General features: G+C 48.4%; 2 protein-coding genes across 5 annotated transcripts in view; both read left to right on the top strand.

The window, feature by feature from the left end:
- The window catches only part of NEU2 (neuraminidase 2), a 67,905-nt gene extending 58,911 nt beyond the window's left edge, over positions 1–8,994 (top strand). Inside the window, 4 exon segments of the mRNA XM_039489395.1 lie at positions 3,622–3,752; positions 6,361–6,565; positions 8,061–8,713; positions 8,715–8,994. Coding sequence (XP_039345329.1) covers positions 6,365–6,565; positions 8,061–8,713; positions 8,715–8,994 — 1,134 coding nt within the window. The 5' untranslated portion in view covers positions 3,622–3,752; positions 6,361–6,364.
- A 9,664-nt stretch (positions 8,995–18,658) lies between these two features.
- The window catches only part of INPP5D (inositol polyphosphate-5-phosphatase D), an 80,679-nt gene continuing 73,200 nt past the window's right edge, over positions 18,659–26,137 (top strand). For 2 of the 4 annotated variants that reach the window (XM_039487547.1, XM_039487545.1), the window contains exon 1: positions 18,659–18,909. In XM_039487547.1, coding sequence (XP_039343481.1) covers positions 18,755–18,909 — 155 coding nt within the window. In that variant the 5' untranslated portion in view covers positions 18,659–18,754. The remainder of the gene's footprint in view (positions 18,910–26,137) is intronic. The other 2 variants (XM_039487548.1, XM_039487546.1) reach the window with 1 other exon arrangement.

Below are 26,137 nucleotides of genomic sequence, written 5' to 3'. Positions count from 1 at the left end.
GTGGCAGGGAGATGGGATTGGATCTCTTTGCATCTCTCACCCCAATCCATGTGGGTGCACCTTTCTTCCCATACCGAGCACTACTGGGGTTCCATTAAGGTGCAAGAGTCCACTCCAATGAAGCTAGTGGCTGGATTAGGGCCACAGTCTTTACTTACAGTAGTGATCCCCAACCTTTTCCACCCTAGGACCTCCTCCCATGTATCGGCATGCACTCCCTGACATTTGGCTGCAACCCTTCTCTGGGCTGAGAACCCATGACTTGTATAATACTCAGGTAAACCAACCCCAGGTCTCAAGAATACTTTGAAATGAACTGCTATCTAAGAGACTGAATAAACATTACAAAGGGACAACAGGACCCTGAAGAAAAACATCCCATCTGACTTTTTAGCCATTAACTAGAACAGAGCCATCCTGCTCCCTTCCCGTTACTCCTGTTGAATAGCTCTGACTCACATGAGTAGCCTAACTGCTATTGCTAGAAAGTTAAATGTCTTTCTTCTGAACTGATCCAGTTCAGCTGGAGTGTCTTCTTGTATGTGAAAGTGGTTCAGATTTAACTCTGGATTTGGGTCACTTATCCACACTAACTGCCAATTCTCTTTCTCTCAAAGGATCCTGCCTGGTCTAGTATGTAGGGAGACGTCTAGTGGTGAGCCTTCGCTGTACATAACCAGTTCAGTGTGTTCCCCCCCACTCTGTGCAGCTTCCAGGAGACGCTGTGGGTGAGGTGTTTCTTTTAATCTGTATCCTTCTTACCTGTTTTTCCATAAGGGTGAGCATTGTGATGAACTAGTAACTGCATTAAGCTTTTGTGGAATCTCTTAGGAATGTCATTTGAGCTTCACTCCACCAAAGGTAGAGTAGAGAAAGTGTTGATTTGTCTGTGTAAGTGCCTCTGCAGTGCAGAGTGGGCCTTATATGATAGACTATAGGACATGCCTCCCATGGGACAGTGACTTGAAAAGAAGAGCTTAATTAATTGTTTAAGAAAGGACATGCTAGGGCAGGTTGGACCCCCCTGGCAAACATGGCATTAAGTTTTTACTACAGGTACGTCTTTCAATTTACAACCTCGCTAGAAGTCTCAGGGCCAGTTCAATGGTGGGTTAAATTAGGTGCTTTTCCCTTTTCTAACTCAGAATGCTTTTAATGATCTTGGGGTTGTATTGTGTGATATGTCTCACAAATGGTTCCCCCTTTGCTCTGACTTTGAGTGGAATACACTGGGCAAAAGTGCTGTGCTGGAAGAATTACTGGCTGCCTGGCTCTTTAAGAAATCTCATGACCTAATCTAGGTTTAGCCCAGACTCTGTTCCAGGTGGCACACAAATTCTCTTGTTTTGTGAGATTTCTCTGATGGTATGACACAGAAGGAAGAGGTGTATGTCAGACAGAAAGTACTCCCTAGTCCAATATTGAGCTAGAAAGGAGGTTGATTGGATTCCTGTGCTCATCTTGAATGGACGCTAGGTACAGCTCCCGAAGGAAAAGACTCTGAATTAGACTTCTGTGCTCATCTGCAACAGATTCTGGCTCCTATACGTTGCTGAGTTTTTTCAATACTGAATAACAAACATACTTGCTTTCTGGGGCTTTATCTCAAATCCCTTCCAGAACGGAGTTTTTCCAGAGCAGAGCCCTCTAATGAGGACAGAGAGGGCACAACTCCCTCTGCATGTTGCCTCCCAGTTAAAGCAAGCTGGCATTTTAACTTAGGCCCAGATTTACATTTAGTAGGAACAAGCTTTTACAGAAGGTGAGGCCAGTGGTGCAGTGTTTGCATTGTTATTTTAAATTGTTCTCCAAAAGAGCTGTGTTACAGCCCACCATCATTCCCCTGCTGTTAAATGGGATGGCTCTACCCTATAAGCAGCCCACCGGGACTGTCAAAGGGGGCAGAGGGAAGGAGGCAGCAAGGGCCCCATTCTGACGTACGAATAGGGCTCATTCTGAAGCTTGAATGCAGCATTGGTCTGGTCTCTGTGTTAATCCATTTTGCTCTCTGGATGTGCTAGATACAATCGCTTTGTCCTGGATCTCAGGGTACTTGAGGCACTTGTCAAACTTCTGCATAGCACCTTGAGTGACACTTTCCCACGCTCCCTCTGCTTTGATCCCTCTCCCCCTTCTTAGTTAGCCTGTGCCTCACTTTCTCTCATCTCCTCTTTCTCTCCTTCTTGCCCCACCCTCCAGATCCTCAGCTCTGAGAGCTACCTCTAGTGGCCAAATGAGAAAGTGCAGGTGCAATCCTTGCTGCTCTGTAGGTGACAGAGTAACATCAGGGACGAATGTGTGACCCTCAGCAGGTGTGTCCATCCTCCAACAGAAGCAGCACAGCATGTTTTACAGCTTGAATTCTGCCAATGCCAGGAAAAGGACTTTCAAACCTTCCATGTAGTCCCTTGTTGGGATTTTGTTTTATTTCTCCTCCTTTTCCCAGGAGGATGCATTTCCCCCAGTTTCCCTCCTACTGCAGTGCCAATGCTGTTCCCTTTAAAAGGGTGTGACTTCAGTGTCAGAAATTCTGGCTTGAAAAAGAACTAACCCTGTACTAAAAATCTTTACTGTAAAGAGCATAAAGCTTATTAAGAGAACCTAGCGGCTGCTACTTTGCCAGGCAGTGCCACAGAACAGGACTAGAGGAATCGCCCTCTGAGGTTCAGCGAAGTAGAAAGGCTGAAGGCTGTTTACAGATAAATTTCAGGATAAACTGCAATGACTCTATAGTCTCTGATCTTTCCTCTTTCTTTCCCACTGATGCTGTCCAGGGGCCCTAGACTTGCTACCAATACTGCAGCAATTCTCAACCTTTTCCACCCAGTGACCTCCTCTTATGTCCTGGGACAGCCCCTCCTGTTTGGCAAATGTGGGAAGTGCAGTGGGGCTGTGGACCTCTGACACTTGATTGTGACACTGAGGTTGAGCACCCCTGCGCAGCTGCATGTGGAGGGCACTGAGCGCAGTGGGACTAGGTACATGTGCAATGAAGATGGGAGAACAGGTACTCAGAGCTTTCCTCTGCCTTTTACCCAAAGGAAGCCCCTCTGTTCCACCTAACAGAACATAGGGATCCCTTTGGAGCGGCGCTCTGCTGTGCAGAAGAGGTACACCGCAGTGTGGGCTCCTCAAATTCCAGCCCTTCTATGCAGTGGAGTTGTAACAGTTCTGCTGCACATGGGGCCCCTGCATTTCAGCCATGTGGGACAGGATTTGCCTCTCTGGAGTAGACTTCTCTATTCATCGTCATTGGTCTGGATTGATGGTGATTCTGTGGCTTGTAAGATAGCTCTGCAAAAGGCACAGTTAGTCTTAGATTAATACAATATAGTCTAAACAATTTCTGCCTAACAATGCTAGTTCAAAATTCTCACAGTGTTTTCAGAGTGTGCAAGTACACACACATTCTTTGCCTATATCTCCTCTAGTGCAATGGCTCATGATCAGCACTGACCCTTCAAGTCATGATAAAATGGGCCTATATAGTGCAAAGTGGGGGATAAAGCTTACTGAGTAAATACATCTGGTGAGTTATTGATAGTCTCGCCACTGTAACGACTGTCAGCAAAAGCTGCACAGTTAGACAAGCTGCTAAATGCATCTTCTTTTCTCTTGTAGAGCAGAAAAACTCAGACTGCTCCAGATTATTCTCCGGGTGGACGAAGTGCTCTCTCTGGTCCTGCAGCCTTATCAGATAACTCCATTGCACCTACACGTACTACTAGAAGAGAAAGATCTCCTCAGAAGGGGTATGGGTCCTGCATGTGAATAGTAGCACCAGTAGCACTTCCAAAGATGTGTCTGTAAGTGGGTATGGCACTCCCTCATTGAGAGTGTTGCAAGAACCCACTCAAGTAGGAGGCACTTTGAATCTCTTCCTCGGTGTAATGTCTCCTGCTTCCTGCCACTCCACCCACACTGCTTCAGAGCCCATACCCCTGGTTCTCCTTTATGCAGAATTAACTCCACTGAAGTCAGTGGATTTGCACCAAGGCAGTGCAAGGGGGAGAAGAATCTGGAACGTTCATTTTGTTGCAGGGTTACATGGAGCAGAGCCACACAATACCGGCCCACAGACCCTACACAGGCTGAATTCCGAGCTTGTGATGCACAACCATCTTCCTCTGCATCCCTTTGTGTTCTCTTCTCTCGCCAGCCCTCCCATCAAATAAGTGATACAACACCTCTGCTCCTCTGCCCCATCATGGCACTGCCAAATGCAGAGTCATGGTGGCAAACCCATTATTTACTATTCTGATCATTCACTTGTTTCTTGCATTAGTTGAGGGTCCTTTGCTTTTCCTGGCCATGCCCCTACCATGGCCAGAAAACCACGTGACCCATTGTTCCACAACAGTGACTCCACAGACCTATCACTCAGGGTTTTTTGTTTTCAAATTAAATTCAGTAAAGTCTCCCGGGAGCCTGAGCTGGTCCTTGAGTCTTGACTCATATGTTCCGGAGAAGGCTTATTGGCTTTCCACATCTGTGGTCTTCTACATCCTTATTAGAAACATGGAGATCCTGCTCCCAAGTGATCCCCATGGGCGGCAGGTTATATATTTGTGTGGGGCCCGGGCCCCAGCAATATTCAGGGCTGGGCGCCCTGCTCCAGCAATAGTTGGAGCTGGGTCTCTTCCCGCCCCCCCGGTCCTGCCTGGATCGGCCCCAGCCACCGCAGGTCTCCCCCCGCCGCCGCGACCCTGCCTGGAGCAGGTCCCAGCCCCCGCCTGCCACCCCCCCTCCGCATGTTCCCCCCCCTCCGCCGCCTTGTGTTGCGTCCCTGCCTGACAGAACGCAGCGCGCTGCTGCCGGGAGGGCTCCCAGCAGATTTGCTGTCTGCTGCCGCAGGGTCCTAGTGCCTGCCCTCCGCCAGTACTGGCAAGGCAGGCTGCCCTTACCCTGAGCCTCTCCAACCCCAAACCCTCAGCCCCAGCCAGAGCCCTCATTCCCCCTGCACCCGCAGCCTCCGCCCCAGCCCTGAGCACCCCACATCATGAACCCTCATCCCCCTGCACCCTAATCCTCAGCCCCAGCCAGAGCCCTCATCCCCCTGCACCCTAATCCTCAGCCCCAGCCAGAGCCCTCATCCCCCCACACCCTAATCCTCTGCCCCAGCCCTGAGCGCCCCCACATCATGAACCCCTCATCCCCCCGCACCCTAATCCTCTGCCCCAGCCCTGAGCGCCCCCACATCATGAACCCCTCATCCACAGCCCTCACCCACAGCCCAACCCTCTTCCCTAGCCCTGAGCCCCCTCCTGCATCATGTACCCCTCATCCTCAGCCCCACAGTCCTCACCCTGCACTCCCTCCTATCCCCAAACTCCCTCCCCTTCCCACACACCCCTTCCCAACCCCAAACTCCATCCCAAAGCCTGCACCCTTCACCTCCTCCTGCACACCCACCCCCTGCCCCAGCCCAGAGCCTGCACCCAGCACCCTTCCTGCACCCTAATCCCCAGCCCAGGATCTGCACCCCAGACCTCCCCCGCCGAGCCCCCTCCCAGAGCCTTAGGCAGGTGGGGGCGGAGTTGGGGGGGGCGGAGTTGGGGGCGGGTTCTGGGCCCCACCAAAATTTTTACAAACTTGCCACCCATGCCACCCTCTAGTTCTCCAGCAGCAGCTCCCACACCTTGCACTCCTAAGTCCTTGGATGCAGCTCGCTGACCCTCTTGCTGACAAGCACTGAATGGGACGTCCTTTGGAACCCAGCAGTACTGCTCTTCAGTCTGCTGTTGAACAACACTAAGTACCCACTTCTCGTATAGTACTCTCAGCCCCTCCAGCCTCACATGATACAAGACTGGTGCCAGGAACAGTCTGGGTCGTGGTCAGCTTTGTAGGGTTCAAAGAGGTCATGTTTGGAGAGGGGCTGTCTTTGGCTTCTGGGACGTATTGAGGTGCTGTCTGGAAAAGAACTGACCCTGTTTCTATGTTGGCTTTTGGAAACATAGTGAAAAACCACAATAACTCTTTGGGGAAAATATTGTAATGTTTCACTCCCACCAGTCCTCTAATTCGAACAAAGGCAGCCTTTGAATTTCATTAACTAAAAGGGTTTGTTTTTATTTTCTGGGCACATTTTAATTAATTAATTAATTGTGCTTATTTTATTCCATTCCAATAAAATCAGCCAGGCCCTTTACTGTCAGTGGCATGGCTAGGATTATATGAAGTGGTTTGTACAGAGAGCCAAGGGGAAAGAGAAAAAGCCAAATAGGGTTGCAAAAAGTGCATTTCATGGGTCCTCTGTCTGCCAGTGGGGAGGACTGGATCAGCAAGCAGCCAATGTCTGTCTCTCATGCTGTGTGATAGGTAGATCAAACCATGACACGTTTCTCCCCATTCCCACAGCCTGATGGCTTCGCTTCCTGTCCTACAAGAAGAGACATTGTTCCGAAAGGGATTCTGGAGCTATCGAATCCCAGCCCTGCTCTACATGCCGCAGTCCTGCACCATCCTGGCATTCGCCGAGGAGCGGGAGGATGAGGTGGATGAACATGCCAAGCTGATAGCAATGCGCAGAGGCACATATGATGGGACTACCCACCGTGTTCAGGTAATGCACGTTTAATTAAAGCTGCTTTAGCTCTGATTCACTTACTCAGGGGGCAGTACACTGGGTGCAGAGCCGGGACAGGGAACCAGAGAGATGAGTGTGAAATAGGCTTGCTAGGGCACCTTGGCATCCCCACTGTGGTTCAGGGAGCCAGCCAGAGAGAGACAGGAACAGATGAGCAGCTGGTATGGATCCAGAGACCCAAGAGAGAGAGAGGCGGGCTCAGGGGTAAGCCTGGTGGGAGATGGTGAAAACAGGAGGTAAATAATAATTTTTCATTCTGGTGCAACAAATTTCTAGTTTACAAATAGTCAAAAATTGCTACACCCCACAAAAGCGTGTATGGGACGTGTATATAGTAATTGGTTCATGTGTGTAGCCCATTCAAGTGAATGGGCTCACTTAATAATTCACTGGTTAATGATGGCTAGGCTGGCGGACAGCTGGGGGCAGTTGATGCTCGATCCATTTGTAATAACTTCTAACAACTGCAAATATATTAAAATACAGTATCTGTGAGATTATACCCCTCTCCTCTGGTCCTTCAGATGTGGCTTGTTGTCTTAGATCAGTGGTCTTCAACCTTTCTTCATTTGCGGATCCTTAAAAATTTTCAAATGGAGGTGCAGCCCTTTTGGAAATCTTACCCATAGTCTGCGGACCCCGAGGGGTTCATGGACCACAGGTTGAAATCACTATCTTAGATTGTAAGCACTTCAGGACAAGCCCCTGTCTCTGCCTGTCACAATTGGGGTCTCAGAGCACTACAGCTATATAAATATTTAATAATAATGGCTCATGTAACCCCACAATAATTCAGTTAGATAGGGTTCAGCTGGTTAGAAAGAGACTGTCTGCATGCTGAGGTTTATTAAAATAAAAATATACAAACCCCACAAAGGAAAATATTGGTTAAATATTCCAGGTAAAGACAAAGGCTAAAAATTATCAATCATCTTCTAGTTGCAGTGCAACTAGTCCAAAGACTAGATGACCCTTGCGGTCCCTTTTAGCTCTGTGATTCTGTGGCCATGCTTTGTGCCAGACTAGACGACCCTTGCGGTCTCTTTTAGCTCTGTGGCCATGCTTTGTGCTGTTAAATATAAACAAAAGACTGAGGGAATTGGGACTTGTGGGATCTGTACCTCAGGTCTGCTTCTGACTTTCTATGTCTCTTCAGGCAAGTCGCTAAGCCAAAGTTTTCAAACATGGATGACAAAAGCTAGGTACCTGACTCCATATTCAGGCATCTCAGTGACTTCAGTGCGATCTCTGGGTGCTTGGCACCTGTGAAAATCAGTCTAGTTATTTAGTTTTCTGAATAACACAGCAAGTCAGTGGCAGTGCTGGGGCATAAACCATTGACTTCCAGTTCCCTGCTCTAACCACTAGATTTGCTTCTTCTGCCTCTTGTTTCTGGCCTGTATGTTTTATACAAGGATCCTTCCTCTGTAACACTGATTTATTTTTTCCTCTTTGCACTCCCATGTTGCAGTGGACCAAAATGGAGACCATTGTCAATGCTCAGCTGGAGGGCCACCGCTCCATGAACCCATGTCTTGTGTACGATGAAGTCAGCGGGAACCTCATTCTATTCTTTATAGCTGTCCCGGGAAAGGTCTCTGAAAACCACCAGATCAAGACAAAGACCAACTTGGTCCATCTGTGCCAGGTCACCAGCACTGATAATGGATGCTCCTGGAGCTCTGCGAAGGATTTCACTGAGACTGTCATTGGCACAGCACACAAGTACTGGGTCACCTTTGCGGTGGGACCAGGCCACGGTTTACAGTTGCTCAATGAGGCTCGGAGTCTTGTGATTCCTGCCTACGCCTATCGGATACTTGACCCTGGGAGAAAACCCTCCCCACACGCCTTCTGCTTTGTTAGTTCTGACCACGGAAAAACCTGGGCAATGGGGAACTTTGTGGCAAAGGAGCATGCTGTGGAGTGCCAGGTAGCTGAAGTGCACAACCAAGGAGAAAGGGTGCTGTACTGTAATGCTAGAAGCAGCCAGGGAGCCAGAGTCCAGGCTGTGAGCTACAACCATGGGATGGATTTTGACGGTGGTCAACAGATTGAGAAGCTGGTAGAACCTCCCCATGGCTGCCATGGGAGTGTTATTGGCTTCCCAAGTCCTGCTAACGTGTCAGGACACCTGGGTGCTCTACTCTCACCCCACAGACCCAGCTGGGCAGAGAAATTTAGGAGTGTACCTCAACAAGTGTCCCTTAGATCCAGCATGCTGGATAGGACCCACTCTCACCTTCAAGGGCTTGTGTGCTTATTCGGATCTGCAGCACATGGAGCGAGGCCCTAATGGCTCCCCGCTGTTCTGCTGTCTGTTTGAGTTTGGCTCCAGCTCACAATACAAAGAGATCATTTTCCTTATGTTCACTTTGAAACAAGCCTTTCCATCCGAGTGCTGAGCTGCAGTGGACTGGCCCATTCAGTGTCCATCTGAGAACCACCTTACCTGACACTTCACTGCCATGTCTTACCTGTCAGCAAATGGCTTTTATCTCCTGCCTTTGTCTTGGCTGAGATGGACTGCTTTTCTTTTGCTCATTCCTCCTCCACCCCTTCCTGTCTGGCTGCCTTTTTCGGCACTGAATAGCAAGAGTGAATGTGATTTTCATATAGCACCATTCAGACTCACCAGTGCAGCCAGTGTGTGGGCAGACATGGTGGCCATTACCTACCCAACAATATTTAATAGACTGCCTGGGATGCTCCTCTGAAGTGGACATCATTGGTATCCCCTGTGCTTTGCAATAATGTCATCCCTACCTTTGCCCCTTATCTCTCCCATGCCCCTGTCTCTGCTGAAATCCTTCTCTGGGCCATCAGCACTTTGTGTTCTGAAAAATGCACCTCCTTGCTCTCTCAGTTTCTGGGAGCCAGGATGCTGTGGCCGGATTGCTCTCTTTCTCATATCATGCTATGCCATCCTCTGTCCTCTTCCCTGGCTTCCTACCCATTTCTGGATCATAGAATCATAGGACTGAAAGGGATCTCGAGAGGTCATCTAGTCCAGTCCCCTGTGCTTTTGGCAGGACTAAGTATTATCTAGACCATCCCTGACAGGTGTTTGTCTAAATTGCTCTTAAAAATCTCCAACGATGGAGATTCCACAAGCTCTCTAGGCAATTTATTCCACTGCTTAACCACCCTGACAGTTAGTTAGGAAGTTTTTCCTAATTTCAACCTAAACCACCCTTGCTGCAATTTAAGCTCATTGCTTCTTGTCCTATTCTCAGACGTTAAGAAGAACATTTTTTCTCCCTCCTCCTTGTAACAACTTTTTATATACTTGAAAACTGTTACCATGTCTCTCCTCAGTCTTCTCTCCTCCAGACTAGACAAAAACAATTTTTTAAATCTTCCTTGACAGGTCATGTTTTCTAAACCTTTAATAATTCTTTTTGCTCTTCTCTGGACTTTCTCCAATTTGTCCATGTCTTTCCTGAAATGTGGTGCCCTGAACTGGAAACAAGACTCCTGCTCTTCTCTGAGCTGATTAGGTCTCAACTGAAGTATTTACTTCTCGTCTCTTGCTTACAACACTCCTGGGTCCAATTCAGGATTGCCCTCCTGGAATTCAAGACCCTCCATGGACTCACTCCAGTCTAGATAATATCTACCACCTGGTTGCTCATGCTCCTCCAATCTCAGCCTCCTCTCCTAGGTGGCTATTTCTCTTGCACTGCCCCATGAAGCTGGATTTCTCACCACCAAGAAAGCCTTAGTCACTCCCTCTCTTGCAATCTTACGTGGTCCAGCCTGTTCCCTTTCAAACATTGGGCTAGCTCCAGTAGATCACTTGCAGGCAGAAGACCAAGTCTTAAGGCGGAGGGGGAGGGAATTTGGCCTGCACCAGAACTACAGGGTTAGGCCCAATAAGTATGGCCACTAATGGTAACTTCAAGTTTACTATGTTGGGAGGGGAGGTGCATGAATGTCCTATTAAACCAAGGAGTGGGCCGTAAACCATCACAGTTGTAGTGTTTCCTGAGAATTCTAAATAAAACAGGCTGGAGATTGCTTTTATAATCTGGCAAACCCAGGTGGCTAGAAAGCATGATGATCATTATTATAAAGTGCTGTCTGTGTACGTGGCCCTGTAAAAGAGGTGCAGTGTGTCAAACCAATAATGGGTCCTTGCCCCAATTGGCTCACAAGAACATAGTGTAATACAAGCAAACAGGCATGAGCATATTCTTGCCAGAAAGACTTATGAAGTAGATGGATCTTCAGGAGTTTTTTTGAAGGAAGCAACCTGGCCTATGGTGAGTCATAAGGTTACAAGGGACCTGCAAGGGTCATGCACTCTAACCCCCAAGGGAGTAAGAGGTTCTTTTAGATATGTGGGGTGGTGTGAAGGGAGGTACAAAGTTGTTAGGAGGCAGAGGGAGTGACCAGAAATGAATCAACAGCAAACACCAGGGAAGGGAGGGCAGAGGTGTAGGCTGGGGTGGAAGTATGGAGAGAGATGAAAGTTTTACCCAGTTCTCTGGACAGTATTTTGTTTCTGCAGAAAGATGCAGTCCAAGGTATTTGCAGTATAACAGACCGGGTGTGTGTGCGTGTCCACGCAATGGCTCCAAGGGAAACATATTTATTTGCTTTATTAGTGAGGTAAAGTATTTGCTTTTTGGGGCTCTAGCAGGAGCTTTCCATGTCATTTAGAGCAGTGGCCCATGTAGGACTGTGTCAGGTTAACACTACCATTACCTGTTGGAGTTTCTGCATGCTTGAGTGCCCCTCTTGCTTGCTTCTTATTGTGTTCTTGGCTTTTGGAAGGGGGATGGTGAGCCTGCAGCAGCTGGAGGCCCGCAAAAGCATTCTTGTGTGAGCAATCTGGGTGGCAGTTTTAAAAAAATACTTCTAGATCTCACCTAATTTCCCTTACTCCACTAGTTCTGCCTGAAGACACGTGCAGTAGGCAGGTCCAGCCCACAGACTGGGGAACAAAGTATGATAGGAACTATGGAATCTCATGACCAGCTCAAAGAAATCTGTAATTTCCCACTCCGCTCCCCTCCCCAAGCTGCAGACTAACTAACAGGCTGGGCTGGAGTAGCTACAAAGTGAGAAGCAATTGGCTGGCTGATAAAAGAATGTCACTTGGCAGGTTTGTTTTCAGATCTAGGCCAGAGGCCAAAGTGCCCCCTTGTGGCCAATATCATATTACTATTGCCTGACCAGCTTCTGGCTACTTTTAGCAAAGTGCTCTGGTTTGGAATCTGCCCTTTGGTTTAACCTCTCTTGTCAATAACATTAGGAAATGCTTTCTGTTCCATGATACGTGGGAGCCTTTGTGGGCTCTTCTCATCTGTCCATGCTCGGCAGTAGCCATTGAGAGCAGTTGAGAGGACCCTGACAAACCATGTGTAAGGGGACTGTTATCCCCTTACTAACATTCAGTGGGGGTGTTTCGGTTGCCTGCCCTGGGCGGAGAGCTGCAGCAATCAGAGCCAGAGGGGCCAGAGAAGCAGCCCAGGAAGCAGGTCAGAGCTGGGAGCAGAGTCACAGAAGCAGCCTGCAGAGCAGACCTGCCCTGGGAGCAGAGCTGCAGCAACCAGAGCCAGAGGGGCCAGAGAAGCAGCCCAGGGAGCTGGAGGCAGAGCAGCAGCAGCAGCCGTGCTGAGGCACAGTGAAGCAGTCCAGAACCGGGTATGGTGAGCAGCTGGGGAGAACGAGGGGGACCCTGGGCAGTGGGCCCAGCACAGGAAGACGCCTCAGCCAAGAGGCTCTGCAGGCCAAACTTGGAGAGGGATCGTAACCCTAACAGGGCAGGGGCAACACTGGAAAGAAGGGCCCTGCCACCTAAAGTCTGAGAGCGTGTGGCCACTGCCAGAGCAAGTGTCCGACCCACAGCATCCCTGCAGCACAGCCAGGGCCTGAGAAGGAGGCCTGGGACCTACAAAAAACAGACTGTGCACTGCCCTGCCATTCCAAAGACACTGTTTGTAATGTTCCCTGCCACAGAGCGGGGTAATGTGTTTCCTTCAACCTTTCCCATTTTTTCCTTATTCCTTTTTAAACTAATTGTTAATTAAATAAACTGTATTGCTTTAAATCGTATGTAATAATCAGTGGGTCAGAAAAGCAGCCAGTGCAAAAAAAGTACCCCATAGTGGGAACACCCTAGCCCCTGACCTAGGTAACCACAGCAAGGTTGGGGGTCAAGCCCCCCAGGAATCCTGGGCCCAGCCTTGTTGGGGTTACGAGGACTCTGCCAGCCAGGAAAGTGGAAGGGGAGTCCTCAAGGGCAGGGAGGCCTCTGGGTAAAGGAAGTAGGAGCGAAAACTCAGATCCTTCCGCTAGCCCATTTCACTGGGGTAGTGCAAAAGCCAGGAAAGTTCCCCACAATAGCGGGACCATTCCCCTGCTTACACATGCTTTATGACTTTGTGTGTTCTCATGGGATGACTGACTGCTGGGTGCTTTGAGCCATAATGCAAATAGCACTGATCCAGTGCACCGGTGCATTCACAATCGCAGCTGCTGGTATACACTGTACTAGTTCGACCGTTGGGTTTTGTGTGTGCATGCTGGATGGTGTAATATGCAGGAGGGCAGACTAGCTGATCTGGTGATGCTTTTTGGCCTTAACTCTATGGCCGAAAACCCAGTTCATGTAATACGTGCATCCTACCACCTCTGATAGACCAGGTGGAATAACATCCCCACACTGGGGAAAAAATGTTTTGGCTTTTCCCATAGACAGCTAAGACTTCAAATGTGATTGTCCAGCATGGCAATGTGTCCCAGTTCTTTGGCTGTGGTGTCATTCTCTCAAGTCAATTGTAATAAAATATGGCTGCTGCTGTGGTTGTCCAAAGGGTTACTTTGCAGGCTGCTGCTTCTGATTTGGATTCTTGTGCCCAGATTTCCCATTTTTATTCTCTTGTTTTACAATGGGCACCAATCCAGACATGTGTGCCACTTTGCTGGGATTGTGATATCACAGTATCTTGTGAGTAGACGAAGAAAACAGTGCAGGTACCTGTCCTGGTGGTGGGCCCTGTGGTTTTAATGTTGCCTTCCATACAGTGCTACCCATCATAGAGACTGTAGGGTGCAACAAGATCACTGTGATTCCCCCCACCCCCAATGGTATATATGCCAGTTCTCGGCAAGACAACTTCCAAAATCTCCTCTTCCCATGGAAGAGCTAATCAGATCTCCTGAACAGCCCTTCTCCAACACAAACACACACACAGGGAAAGTTCGCTGCTGCAGCTGTTACGGTAAGTGAGGCTAGAGAACAGACTGCTGTCTCTGGGTAGGGCAGCATGATTCACACTCCATCCTTTGGGACCCAGGCATCCGACTCCAGGGGGTCCACACACACTAACCACATGGCAATCCTACTGTAGTCTTTTCCCACTGTGATAGGACTCACCCACCAGCAGCATGAGAACTAGGCCGCATCCTCTTTTGAAACAATGTCCTCCACATGCCACTAGAGCCCATGCAGCAGTTTATGGTAGTACAGTGGGATTCATCTTTTAACGACATAAGAACTGGACTGAGTGCTATTTTGAGGCAGTGGAATCTGCATGGTATCCCTCCGGGATGCCACCTGCCATCTTTTTGTGAGGTCCACCTCAAACACATGTGGCACACCCCAGCTTCTCTGCATGTCTGAGCTGGGGTGATCTGCACAGCTGGGCACAGTCGCACCTTCAGCCATATACGTGGTACATGCCATTGGCAGGGGTGCCGGTGGGGAGGAAGGGGGAGTTTGCCCCAAGCACTGCGTTTGAGAGGACCCCCAAACTGCGTGGTGTTGTGACCTGGTGTGCTGGTTTGCAGTGCCAGTCACTGAAATGTGGCCTAGCCGTTCCTCCATCATGACATTTGAAGTTAAAGTGGTTCTGCTGTGAATACCACGTTATACCTCTCTGGGGCATCCCTAGCTGAAATTAGCACATCTGAAGGAAGAAGCAGCTCAGAGTCTTCCAAAAGCTGACATCTTGCTAAGGTACCTGCAGCAGTATTTTCAGCCACAGATAAATGTTAAAGAGACTAATTAGTCTTGTGACCGAATCAGCTGGGCTCGTGCCTTTTCAGGAGTGCACCACGGTGCTGAGAATTTAAAGCCTCTTATTACCTGTTACGAACTTCCAGTAAATCAGCAGAACCTGTAATATAAGTCAGCAGCAAGGTTAACCTTGTTCACCAGGTCCACTCACTGTGGGGCTGCTCGTATAGTTACTGTATGGAAATCTCCTGGCTGTGTTGAGCAGTGGTTTACTATTGCCTTGACATTTGGAGCTCTGTTGCTTCCTGCTGCAGCTACCGTATAGCAGTGGCGGCTTGTCAGCCTAGGCGAGTGAGACACGCCCAACCAGCAACTTCAGCAGCAAACTCCCCAAAGCTGCATTTACTGTGTCTATACACTGATGTTTAAGGAAAGTTAAGCATGTACATATTAAATAAGGGACGTAAGTTCACAAGCAGTGCTTGTGATTTAATGTAAATGTCACACTACTCACTCTCTCCCCATCCCCATTGTGAAACGCAATGCCAGAAAATGTAGGGCTCTGGGTGAGGCTCAAATCCTGGTATAGGCAAGAGTGCCTCAGGAAGCTGCCTTGTTGCCATGGCGACATACCAGACCTAGGAGACTCTATGAGAGCATGTGACAGCCATGGGCTTGGTGAGGCTGTGGCAGGATTGCAGCAGTTAAGGCCAGTTCCAACAGCAGGGCTGCTGGGGGCCCCCCTCCCAGCACTGACAGAGCTCCACAGCTGAGGGTCCCAAGACACAAGGTCTCAAGGTGTGGGGGAGGCTGCAGTCCTGGCCCAGTGGACTGCAAGGAGGACAAGCTGCGCAGGAGGCCACTCTGCTGCTGAATGTTCCTGCCCAGGGACAGCTCCCACATTCCTGGCTGGTGAGGGAGGGAGCAGTTGCCATGACAGCAGAGCTGCAGAGGGCTCCCTGCACAGCCACAGGGCTGGTGACACTGGATCCCTGCAGACCCAAGGTGCGGCAGCGGGGCTGCAGTCCTGGCAGGGCAGAGCAGAGACACACCCCAACCAGGACGAGGACCTATATTGGAAATCGTGAGACTTTGTGGTATGTGCTTCACCTATCAAAGAAGTCATCAGCCACCACTGCAATGCAGGGAAGCTTCAGCAGTGCACGCCATGGCAGGTCCTGAGAAGCTGACCCAGCTTGTGGCTAGCAGGATGCTGCTATGTGTAGGACTGTGCAATTGATTGTAACATCCCCTTTTCACACCCAGCCACTTTATGCCAGGCAGAAAAGTGCTGTGCCAGCTCACCGGAACCCCTTGAGCTCACAACCGCTATACAGTACCTGAGGCCACACCCAGCCCACCCACGTGCTTCACAAACATTGGTGATAGTGCCTGCCACAAGGTCTTTCATATGGCACCCACTGAAGCAGTGCAGTCTACAGTAGTTACTCCTCAGTATGGACAGGAAACCACAAGCATTGCAGCCACGCCAGTTCAGCTATTCTCCCACCTCCTTCTCACAGCGTAGGGCCTTGTGTATGGAAATAACTCAGAAGTCCTGAGCTCAACAGCAGTACTGGACCCTACGGAGGCTCCGAATGCACTGGTGCAACCGCAGCTGTCAGGAACATGGGGCCAGATTCTGGGCCAAGCTATCTGAATTTTCCTCCCCCCAAAACAATGACCAGTCCAGTGCAACTCCAGGTGCTCTGTTATATTCTGCTGCCCTTGTTCTAAGGGTCTGTTCTGGCAGTTGGGGATCTCTGGAGCTCAGTGACTCCCCAACCATGTCCCTTGTAGCATGGCCACCTCACTTACCCCAGCCCTGGAAGGGGGGTTGGGTAGAGCTGACACTGCCTCTGCACCGCATGGGGACTCCCCATGCAAGCAGAATCCAGAGGAGGCAGTTAAGCTGGCTCTCCAACTGCTTTGAGTTGGGGCCAAAGTGTGCATGTGCCAGAATGGTTCTGTCAAACGCAGCTGGTTGTAAGTACAGGTCAGACAACCAAACATGTCACACAGTCAGTGTCCTGCAATGGTTTGCTTGCTGTAGACACACCCTTGGTTGTCATGTTCACTGCCTTGGAGACCAGTACTGAGCATGCCAAAGTGAGCACAGGGCCGGGACAGGAACCTAGAGAAGCCATGTATAGACAAAGAAAGGGGAAGTGAAAGCACCAGCCTTCCTCTCCCTTTGCAGACTGGCCAAGTGTTTCCGTCCCATCCCACCTTGGGCATTCGGAGTCTGACTTACCTTTGAGTGCAACTAACGCTGTGTCACAGAGGGAGAAGTGCGGTTGTTGTCACCAGAGCCCCCAGGACAAAGTTTGCCTCTAAGAATGACTTGTTTCCATGCTGGCTGGGCATAGTTTACAAGGTTCCTTTAAGTCCCATATGACACCCAGCTAGATTTTCAGGTCAGATTGTATTGAAGATTAAAGCAGCAATACTGCAGGTAAGAAAGGAGCGCTCTGGGGACAGCAAGCCCAATGCTAATAATCCTGTTGTTGTTTATTCTCATAGGGGGCCCTTGGTGGGTATGAGGGGAAATAATAAAATCTAGCTCTTACACAGCACTTGTTATCAGTAGATCTCAAAGTGCTTCACAGCCTTCAATTTATTTATCCTCCCATCACCCTATAGGCCGGCCAGGGCTATTATCGCCATTGTACACAGCAGGAACTGAGTTACAGAGAAACTAAAGGTCTGTCTATAGCAGGAGTGGGCAAACCTTTTGGCCCGAGGGCCACATCTGGGTATGGAAATTGTATGGTGGGCCATGAATGCTCACGAAATTGGGGTTGGGATGCAGGAGGGGGTGAGGGCTCTGGGGTGGGGCTGGGGATGAGGGGTTGGGGGTGCAGGAGGGTGCTCCAGGCTGGGACCAAGGAGTTTGGAGGGCAGGAGGGGGATCAGGGCTGGGGCAGGGGGTTGGGGCACGGGAGGATGAGGGCTCTGGTTAGGGGTGCGGGCTCTGGGGTGGGAGCAGATATGAGGATTTCAGGGTGCAGGAGGGGGCTCCGGGCTGGGGCAAGGGGTTGGGGCATGGGAGGGAATCAGGGGTGCAAGTGACGCTTACCTCAAGCAGCTCCTGGAAGCAGCGGTATGTCCCCTCTCCGGCTCCTATGCGGATGTATGGCCAGGTGGCTCTGTGCACTGCCCCGTCCATAGGCGCTGCCCCTGCAGCGCCCATTAGCCGCAGTTCCCAGCCAATGAAAGCTGCAGGGGTGGTGCTTGGGGCGGGGGCAGTGCACAGAGCCCCCTGGCTGCCCCTAAACATAGGAGCCGGACGGGGGACATGCTGCTTCTTCTGGGAGCCTCGGCACACATGCGCAGAGCGGCCTCTGAGCCCGCTCCCCGGCTGGAGCAGGGGAGCAGAGCAAACCCCAGGCCCCACTCCCCAGCGGGAGCTTGAGGGCTGGATTAAACTGGCTGGAGGGGGCATGTGGGCCATAATTTGCCCATCCCTGGTCTATACTATAGCTGCTCTAGCTCTGCCGCTGTAGTGTAGACACTTCCTCTGTCAAGGCAGTCCACCTCTCCGAGAGGCGGTTGCTAGGTTGACAGAGGAATTTTTCCATCGATGTAGCCGCATCTACACTGGGGGTTAGGTTGACCTAGCTGTGGTGTTGAGGGTGTGAAATTTTTCCCTGTCCTGAGCAACGTAGCTGGGTTGATCTAATTTTCAAGTGCCGACCAGGCACAAGGTCACCCAGGAAATCTGTGGTACAGCTGGGAATTGAACCCTGATCTCCCAGCCTCTAGGCTATGGCCCTAACCACTGGACAGAGACAGGGAAAGTGAGAGAGGAGGAAGGATAGGGATGGAGAAAGAGGGGCCTGGCTCAGCTCTAAGTTACAGTGCCGTAAATCAAAGGAAATTCCAGTGAAGTCCGTGGAGTTGCTCTGAAGTGGGGGAGCAGAACTGTGCCCCAGGCTGGGACTTTCTGATGCAGAGTAGTGGGGACACAGGTGGTTAACCGCTTGAGTTACGGTGTTGAGGGGGAGCGGAGGCTGGAGGAACGTGTCATGCTCACTCTGAGCTGTTTGATTTCTGAGGAAGTCGTCCTCGGCTTGGTTTCCTTTCCCTCTCTGTACCATTGAAACAGGAAGCTGGTGAGCTGCAGCTGCTGAGTGTTAGTGAGACACACGAACGGCTCTGGCAGCTTCTAAACACTGACAGCTGGATTGTCAATAATGTTTCCTCCAGCTCTGGCAATGGATCAGTGCTGGTACCATGGGAACATCACTCGCTCCAAGGCTGAGGACCTGCTCTCCAAAGTGGGAAAGGATGGCAGCTTCCTAGTGCGGGCCAGTGAGTCGATCTCCTCGGCGTACGCACTCTGTGTTCTGTAAGTATGGCTCTTACCTTTCGTGTGGCTCCACTGCTCCTGCTCCCCCTGTGTAGGGACTACCCCTACCTCCTCCCCAGCACAGAGACACAGCCACCCCACCTACCAGGAAGGTGCAACCCACCATGCAGTGTGGTAGGTTTAACCTGGCCTGGCCGCAGAGTGTGATGGAGAGGATTGAAAGAAACCACATTTGTGACAGTTGTTGTGGAACAAACCACACTAGTGAGGGGAGGCCAAAACCCCCTGATTCAAAAGGAGACAAAAATCCAAAGAATGTCTAGTGGATCGATGCATTCAGAGATGGGGAACCATCCTGTTATCTCTGGTCTGTCTGAATGACCCTCCCACCTGGGTCTTGTTCTCTTTGGAGTGGGGAAAAACCCCCACCTGAGCATGATGCCCACCAGGCATTCTCTCCCATTGAATTACTCACAGCTCCGTGCACGTTTGATACTGCAGGTTGGTCAGTAAATGCCTTGTTCACTCTGACAGGTGTACTGCAGCTTTGAGTGCCAGCACTGGTCCTTACAGAGGCTGTCTCTGATTCAACCTGAACAGGGACATAGCCTTACAGAGGATGCAGGGTTCTAAGTATGGTAGAAACAGGGGCAAAATCTCCCAGTGTCCTTAGCAGCTATTTCACTCCAAGTCAAAGATCCTTCCCCTGGAATGAAGATTAGGGATTGAATTGGAGAGATCAGTGCCTCTGGTCTTGTTTGATTGAGTGCAGCTGGTATACTTGGTGTCAGGAGAGGTTGAAGGAGAGAGAGAGAGATCAGATTTAAGAGTTTGAGACTTTCTTAATTTTGTCAGAGAGCGCCATCATACCATAGAATCATAGGGCTAAAAGGGACCACAAGGGTCATCTAGTATAACCTCCTGTCAAAATGCAGGATTTGTTGTGTCTAAACCATCCAAAGCTGGTGTCAGCCTGGGAGAAATCAAATTAGCCTGCTGGGACCTCAGGCCTAACAATCATTTCATTTCACAGCCGCTGGGAACAGACTTAAAAAAAATCTCACCATGTTTTTCTTAGTAATCAAATAACAAGCAGGTTTCTTGCTGCTGCTGCTTCCTCTTTAAAGTACATTAGTCTCAGTTCTAAAAAGAGGTGCTGCTGCTTGAGCTGTGGTCTAACCGTCCGCCTTTGAGCTCCAGCCTCTGAGGACAGTACAATACACAACAGAGGGTGTGAGTCTCAGAAAGAGTGCATGGAGCAGGCTAGCATGTCCTACTACACATATGTTGGATGGTAACAGGATGGTGGTGGTGCAGAGAGGGGAGTGCATAGTGGGGAGAGCATGCATGTGTGTGGAGAGGGTGGCATATGGAGGGGAGGGAGTGTTTGGTAGATGTGTTTGTGTATGGGGAGCAGAGGGAGAATGGGTGACTGCAGACAGGGAGCATTTACATCTCTGGGGTTGAGGATTGTCTGCATGTAATTTAGAGCTGGTGCCAAAGTCACTTGTTCCTAAACTATAACTTGGAATAAATAGCACAAATTGGCTTCTTCAGGGGCGCTGGCAAGATCCCTTTTATTTGCTTTGAACAAACACACACACAAACGAAATATTGTTTGCAGACACTAGGAAGCTGTGAATATTTGCATCAGTTTTCCCTCTGAAGTGTTTGCGCAGCCATCTTTGAAAGCCCTTTGTTCAGTTTTGAGAGACAAGGAATCAGGGAACAGAAACAACATGGTGACCAAAGTTGTCTAAAATGGAGGCCAAAAGTCAGGCTCTTCAGTCCATATTTAGATACTTAAATAAGTGGGCTGGGTTTCAGAAGTGCTGAGCACCCAGCAGCTTCCTCTGAAGTCACTGGGAGCTGATAGGTGCTCAGTACTTTTGAAATTCAGGCCACTTGTTATTTAGGTGCCTAAATATACAACTAAGATCCTAACTTGTAAGCCCCCATTTTTTAAAATCTCGGGCCACGTGACTTCAATGACCAATCATGCAGCATGGTTAGCGAATTAGGAAGAGAGAATGCTTGAAGCGGTGGTCGTGGGTGGACAGGTCATAAGCAAATTATAAGCCAAAATGTGTCATGTGACCCATGTGTCGATTACCAGGACAATTTATAAAATCAAGTCTGCTGGTGGATAATTCACAAAGAGAATAGGGACTAAACATGCTGAATAAATTGTTCACTGGGAATAGATCTCCCAGCTCAGGTGGAAACAACAAACCATCCCAGTGTCTCAGTGTTAAGGATAAAGTGCTTCTCATGTTTACTGGAGCGGCCCAGAACATTTTCAACTAAATACGTTTTCATCGAAATATGATGATTGGTTGAAGCTGAGATGTTTTGTGGAGTCATATCAATTTTGATTAAGTTTTCAACAGGAAGGCTTCTGAGCTCCAGGGTGCTCTGGTCTCTTCTGAGCCAAGAGAAAAAAAGAACCAAATAAAAACGCTGACCTTTTGAATACAAAACCAAACATTTCGACACAATTCTGCTTTGCAAAAACATTTGAAAGGTTCTAATATGGAGCGAAAACAAATTTCAGCACTTCAAAAGTTGTCATCAGGCAGACCTATCATTCTCCAGCCAGAGCTAGTGTTCACCTAGCAGCTCTGTTGAAATTAGAATGGGGACTTGAATAATTTTTTATCCTGCTGAGCCAAATAGATTTTCCTGGAGAGATGTTGCAGGAAAATAATGATTTGAATAATGACAGATCAAGGAGGTGTGTGTGTGTAAGTAATAATGCCTTCCCTTCTTTTATTGCTCCGACAGCAGCAAAATAGAACTTAGACAAATTGTACAAACAGCAAATACACAGTGAATGCTCCTCCTCCAGACACTTTCATCCTCTGTTCTGTAGTCTGATCCTTATGACCTGATTGCACCATGAAAGGCAAGGACCAGAGTGATTCTCCTTCTTTCCATGTCACTGGAATGCTTGGTTTGCCCGTTTATGAACTAGAAATGACTACTGAGCTCTTGCACTCAAGGAACTCAACTGGAAATGATTGCAAGCTGTGTCTGAAGCAGCATTATCCCTCCACTGGGACTATCTGTCTTGATGTGCTTTTGTTCAAGAAGCTGGAAAACATAAACAGTTAGACGGGGAGGGAAGTTTGCAGGAGGACTGTATTTTCCTTGTGTGTCTTTATTAAAAAAACATGGCTTTCCTTTAAGATCCTTCTAGGAAAATCACTATTTTAAAGACCAGACACAGTGGCTCTAGATCGTGTACCAGTTGAAAGCAGTGCTAATGAATATCTGCAAAATCACTAAGTTGAAAGTTTGTGTGTCGGAACTCTTCAATTGTAGCACTGTGAGGCCATTTAGTGACGATAAGGATTTCTTCCAGGCAAACCCAAAAAGAAGCTCCCTTGCAGGACTTAGCACCTCTTAGAGAGTTTGTCCCAAACACAAAGGCACCAAGACCTGGACGGACCAGTATTGCCCTCATCTACTGGGCAATGAAACTGGAAAAGGCCAGGGTGTTGGGTGTGATAAAGAGCAGATGTTTTGATGGGGAAGGGGCTTCCTTTCATACACCTGAAGGCACTGGCACGTACATAAGCTCATTTTGGTGCTGAAACCAATTAGAACACAGTGGATGAAGAGGACTCAATCCTTCTGACGAAAGAAAATTCCACTCTTTCCAGGACATGTCTCCAATTAAAGACACCTCCTTTGGCCTCTTATTGGAGACTAAGCCATGCAACATATTCTAAATGTTGAAAAGTCCTTGGCAGGAAGATGTCCCCTCCACCTTGTGAATAACTGAAGATCTTTGTTGAGCCTTGTCTCCACTAAACATGTATAGAAATACTTCCCACTGCTTCAGTCCAGCCATGGGTACTTGGGTATATCTGTAAATATCTGAAGAGTCAGACAAAATTAAGGTTGGAGAGGGATTGTTTTGGAGCATTTTGCACCTCTCATATACATTACGTCCATTGGGTGGTGTCCTGTGAATTCACCTTTTAAAGGCATAGGAATAGCTGAGATAGCAGGATTGTAGACATTAATAGAGCTGTGGCATTTATCTTCTATCAAGAGAAAGGGACACCTCCTGAATGGAACCCAAATATTGTCTAAGACAAATGCCCATCCAGACAGGCTTTGGAGGCATCCTGTTACCAGGGAGGTAATACTCCTACATGAGTTTGGAAGTCCCTTCCAAAATCCCTGGGTTCCACTCCTGAGTAGAGGAGTAGCGCTTTGCTATGTGACCTTGGGCAAGTCATTTCTAGCTCAGTACCTCAGTTCCCCCATCTGTAAAATGGGCATAATGATGCTGACTTCCTTTGTGACTTAGAGCTTTCTGGATGAAAAGTGCTCGATGAGAGCTGGTTATTTGTTTTCTGTGTTACCAGTGGATGATCGGCTCAGTGATGGTCCAAGAGAAGGGGACCAGAGTTGTGATCCCCTCCAATATCTCTCCAGTATCCAAGGGTACCACATGTGAGCTGTCCACAGTGGTATCAGCTGAATTCCTAGGGGGGTTGCCTATCTCACTGTGTATCTGTACAGTGCTTAATAGACCAGGGTCCTGATTGTGGTTGGGCCCTATAGTTGCTACCATAATATACACAGTAAAAAGCAGTTCTGATTTGCAGCAAGGCCTTAGCCACACTGGAAGAGGAGAGGAAATATGTACCCATTCCCCTTTCTCTCTTTTGCCTTCAGAAGCTGGTGCAGGGGAGGGAGCTAGGAGACAGATGAGAAAGCATGTTGGGACACATTTAGCCTCAGGAAATTGCTTTGATGGGTGCTGCATATGCCATCAGTATGTCCAAGATCAGAAATGCTTGTGGCTTTCCAAAAACATTCTGAAGAAACATCTCAAAGAGAATCTTTTTAGGTGAAAAGTGAAAGTATCTAGGACCAACTGTGCAGCCGTCATGGTGCTTAAGAGTTAAAAGCTTAAGAGCAATGAAGTTATAACAAAAAAGCAAGGCAGATAAATGGAGGTTGTTAGCCAACTGTTTGATTCACAGCATTCCGCATTTGAGCATGGCTGAGTCATGAGATTGCTAAGGAGGATTCCCACAGGAAGAGCCACTTTTGCTCACACCATTCATTTATCACCTTATAGCCTTTTGTTAGCTTCCCCTGTAGATGTTCCTCTGGTTAAATATTTCTAATACTACTGTAACACCCTGTCTCAACAACCTCTGAGAGCGGGTGCCTGCCATCTGATTGTGCACCCAATGTGCTTTGATGGCCTGATAGTCATTGAGCTGGTTTGTTTATCAGTTTCATAATCTCCACACACACAAATTTTCTCTCATCAGCTACATAAGCAGCACTGTTCTCATCTCAGCCCCCTTTTGCATAGTTGCAGGAGGAAGTGGTGGAAGAGTTCTGCATTGACAGATAAAAACAAAACCAAATCCCACTCCTGGGGGGAGATCCCCAACTGGTGTCAACTGTCATCGCACCATTGACATTAAAGGAGCTCTGACAGCTGACATCAGCTGAAGAACTGCCCTAGCTGGGTCTGGGAGCACTGAAGAGACGTGGGTAGGTGTGTGAACACCTCAGATCACTTCACAATGAGCCCTCAGACTTGTTGTGGGGCAGCACTGGGCTCCGAAGGGCATTACAGCTCTATTCTTGTGCATCTTGCTTAAAAGAACCCAGGTTCAGAGGGAGGTGTGGCTAAATCCTGTAGTCAGCATTGAAAATCTCACCCCAATGTGTGAGTAACTTGGTTTATGCTCTGTCTGACTCCAAATGCAAGGCTGTATAACCCCTAAGAAATCTCTCGCTCGCTCTTGATGTGATTCAGAAAAGTCTAGTTTGAATAAACTTATAAACCAAATCACAGAGGAGACAAGTATATTGGTATGCATCAACCAATCCTCCTCCTTGGGAATGCTGACCACTGACCACCTTTCCTGACCCTCTGGGGCTGGGCTGCAAGCCTTATCTGTTTTGCCCCGGGGATGCTAAAACGGGATTGAGATTAGTTTTTGGAGGTAAATGGGGTTGAAATGTGTGTCCTTTGTTGGCACAGAGCCAGTTTGTGGAGTGTGTTTTAACTTAGTGCTGGGCGGGTGCTGAGAGCTGTTGGATCACATCTGTAACCACTGGAAAGTAAATAAGCATGTATTCCTCCATTGTGCTGGGAGCAGCCCCCCCAGGCATTATGTGAGCTCAGCAAAATTCAGCAGCCATTGAGGAAGGCTGCACATTCTGCATGGCTTTGCCATCAAGTTGGTCTTCCAGTTCTTGACAACTTGTTGATGTGTCCCTCGTTGGACAAAGACCGAGCACCCCCTTTAGACAGGAATCCGGTTCTGTTTTCATCTATGCCTGGTGCAAATGAGTTTAGGGCACAGAGTGGGGCAAAGTCAGAGCAAGTCTAATTTGATTTACTGCCCACCCTGGGGAGGTGGTAGAAGAAAGTGTGCTTTATGGCTGTTCTACTTGCACTAAAATCACTAAATTGGTTTCAATTCACACCCATTGTTATTTCAGTGCAGGTCTCTGTATGGACACTTACTTCAGAATAAAAACATCCTATTGTAATTCAATTTAAATTAGTTATTTAGTTACCTTGGTACAAATTTGTGTGTAGGCCAACCCTTTGATTTACTCATGCAACTCTGAATTTGGCCTAGTGTCTGGGATTTCTGCCTTTTCATTCCTTTCTGGCATGCCCACTCTTCTGGCAGCCAGAACTAGGTGCTGTTTTCTTTTTACTGGCCAGCAGAGGAGTTGAACAACTCACTTTCATCATCACTTTCTGATTTGACATCTACAACATAGGAAGTGCCCCCAAGCTTAAGCACTGTAGGATTTTGTTAATTAATATGTCCTCAGGAAATGAACAGATATTTGAAACCCTTGTGCAAAGTAATGCACATTGGAAAACATAATCCCAACAATACATATAAAATGATTGAGTCTAAATGATCTATTACCTATCAGGAAAGAGATCTTGGTGTCATCATGGATATTTCTCTGAAAACAACTGCTCAACATGCAATGGCAGTCAAAAAAGCTAACAGAATGTTAGGAACCATTAGGAAAAGGATAGATAATAAAACAGAAAATATCATAGTGCAACTACATAAATCATAGTATGCCGACACCTTGAATACTGCATAAAGTTCTGGTTTCCCCATATGAAAAAGGATATATTAGAATTGGAAAAGGTACAGAGAAGGGCAACAAAAATATGTAGGAGTATGGAACAGCTTCCATATAAGGAGAGATTAGAAAGACAGGGACTGTTCAGTTTAGAAAAGAGACG

This window comes from Mauremys reevesii, linkage group 9, assembly GCF_016161935.1.
Source record: "Mauremys reevesii isolate NIE-2019 linkage group 9, ASM1616193v1, whole genome shotgun sequence".
Taxonomy (NCBI): domain Eukaryota; kingdom Metazoa; phylum Chordata; order Testudines; family Geoemydidae; genus Mauremys; species Mauremys reevesii.
This window is presented reverse-complemented; position numbering and strand designations above follow the sequence as displayed.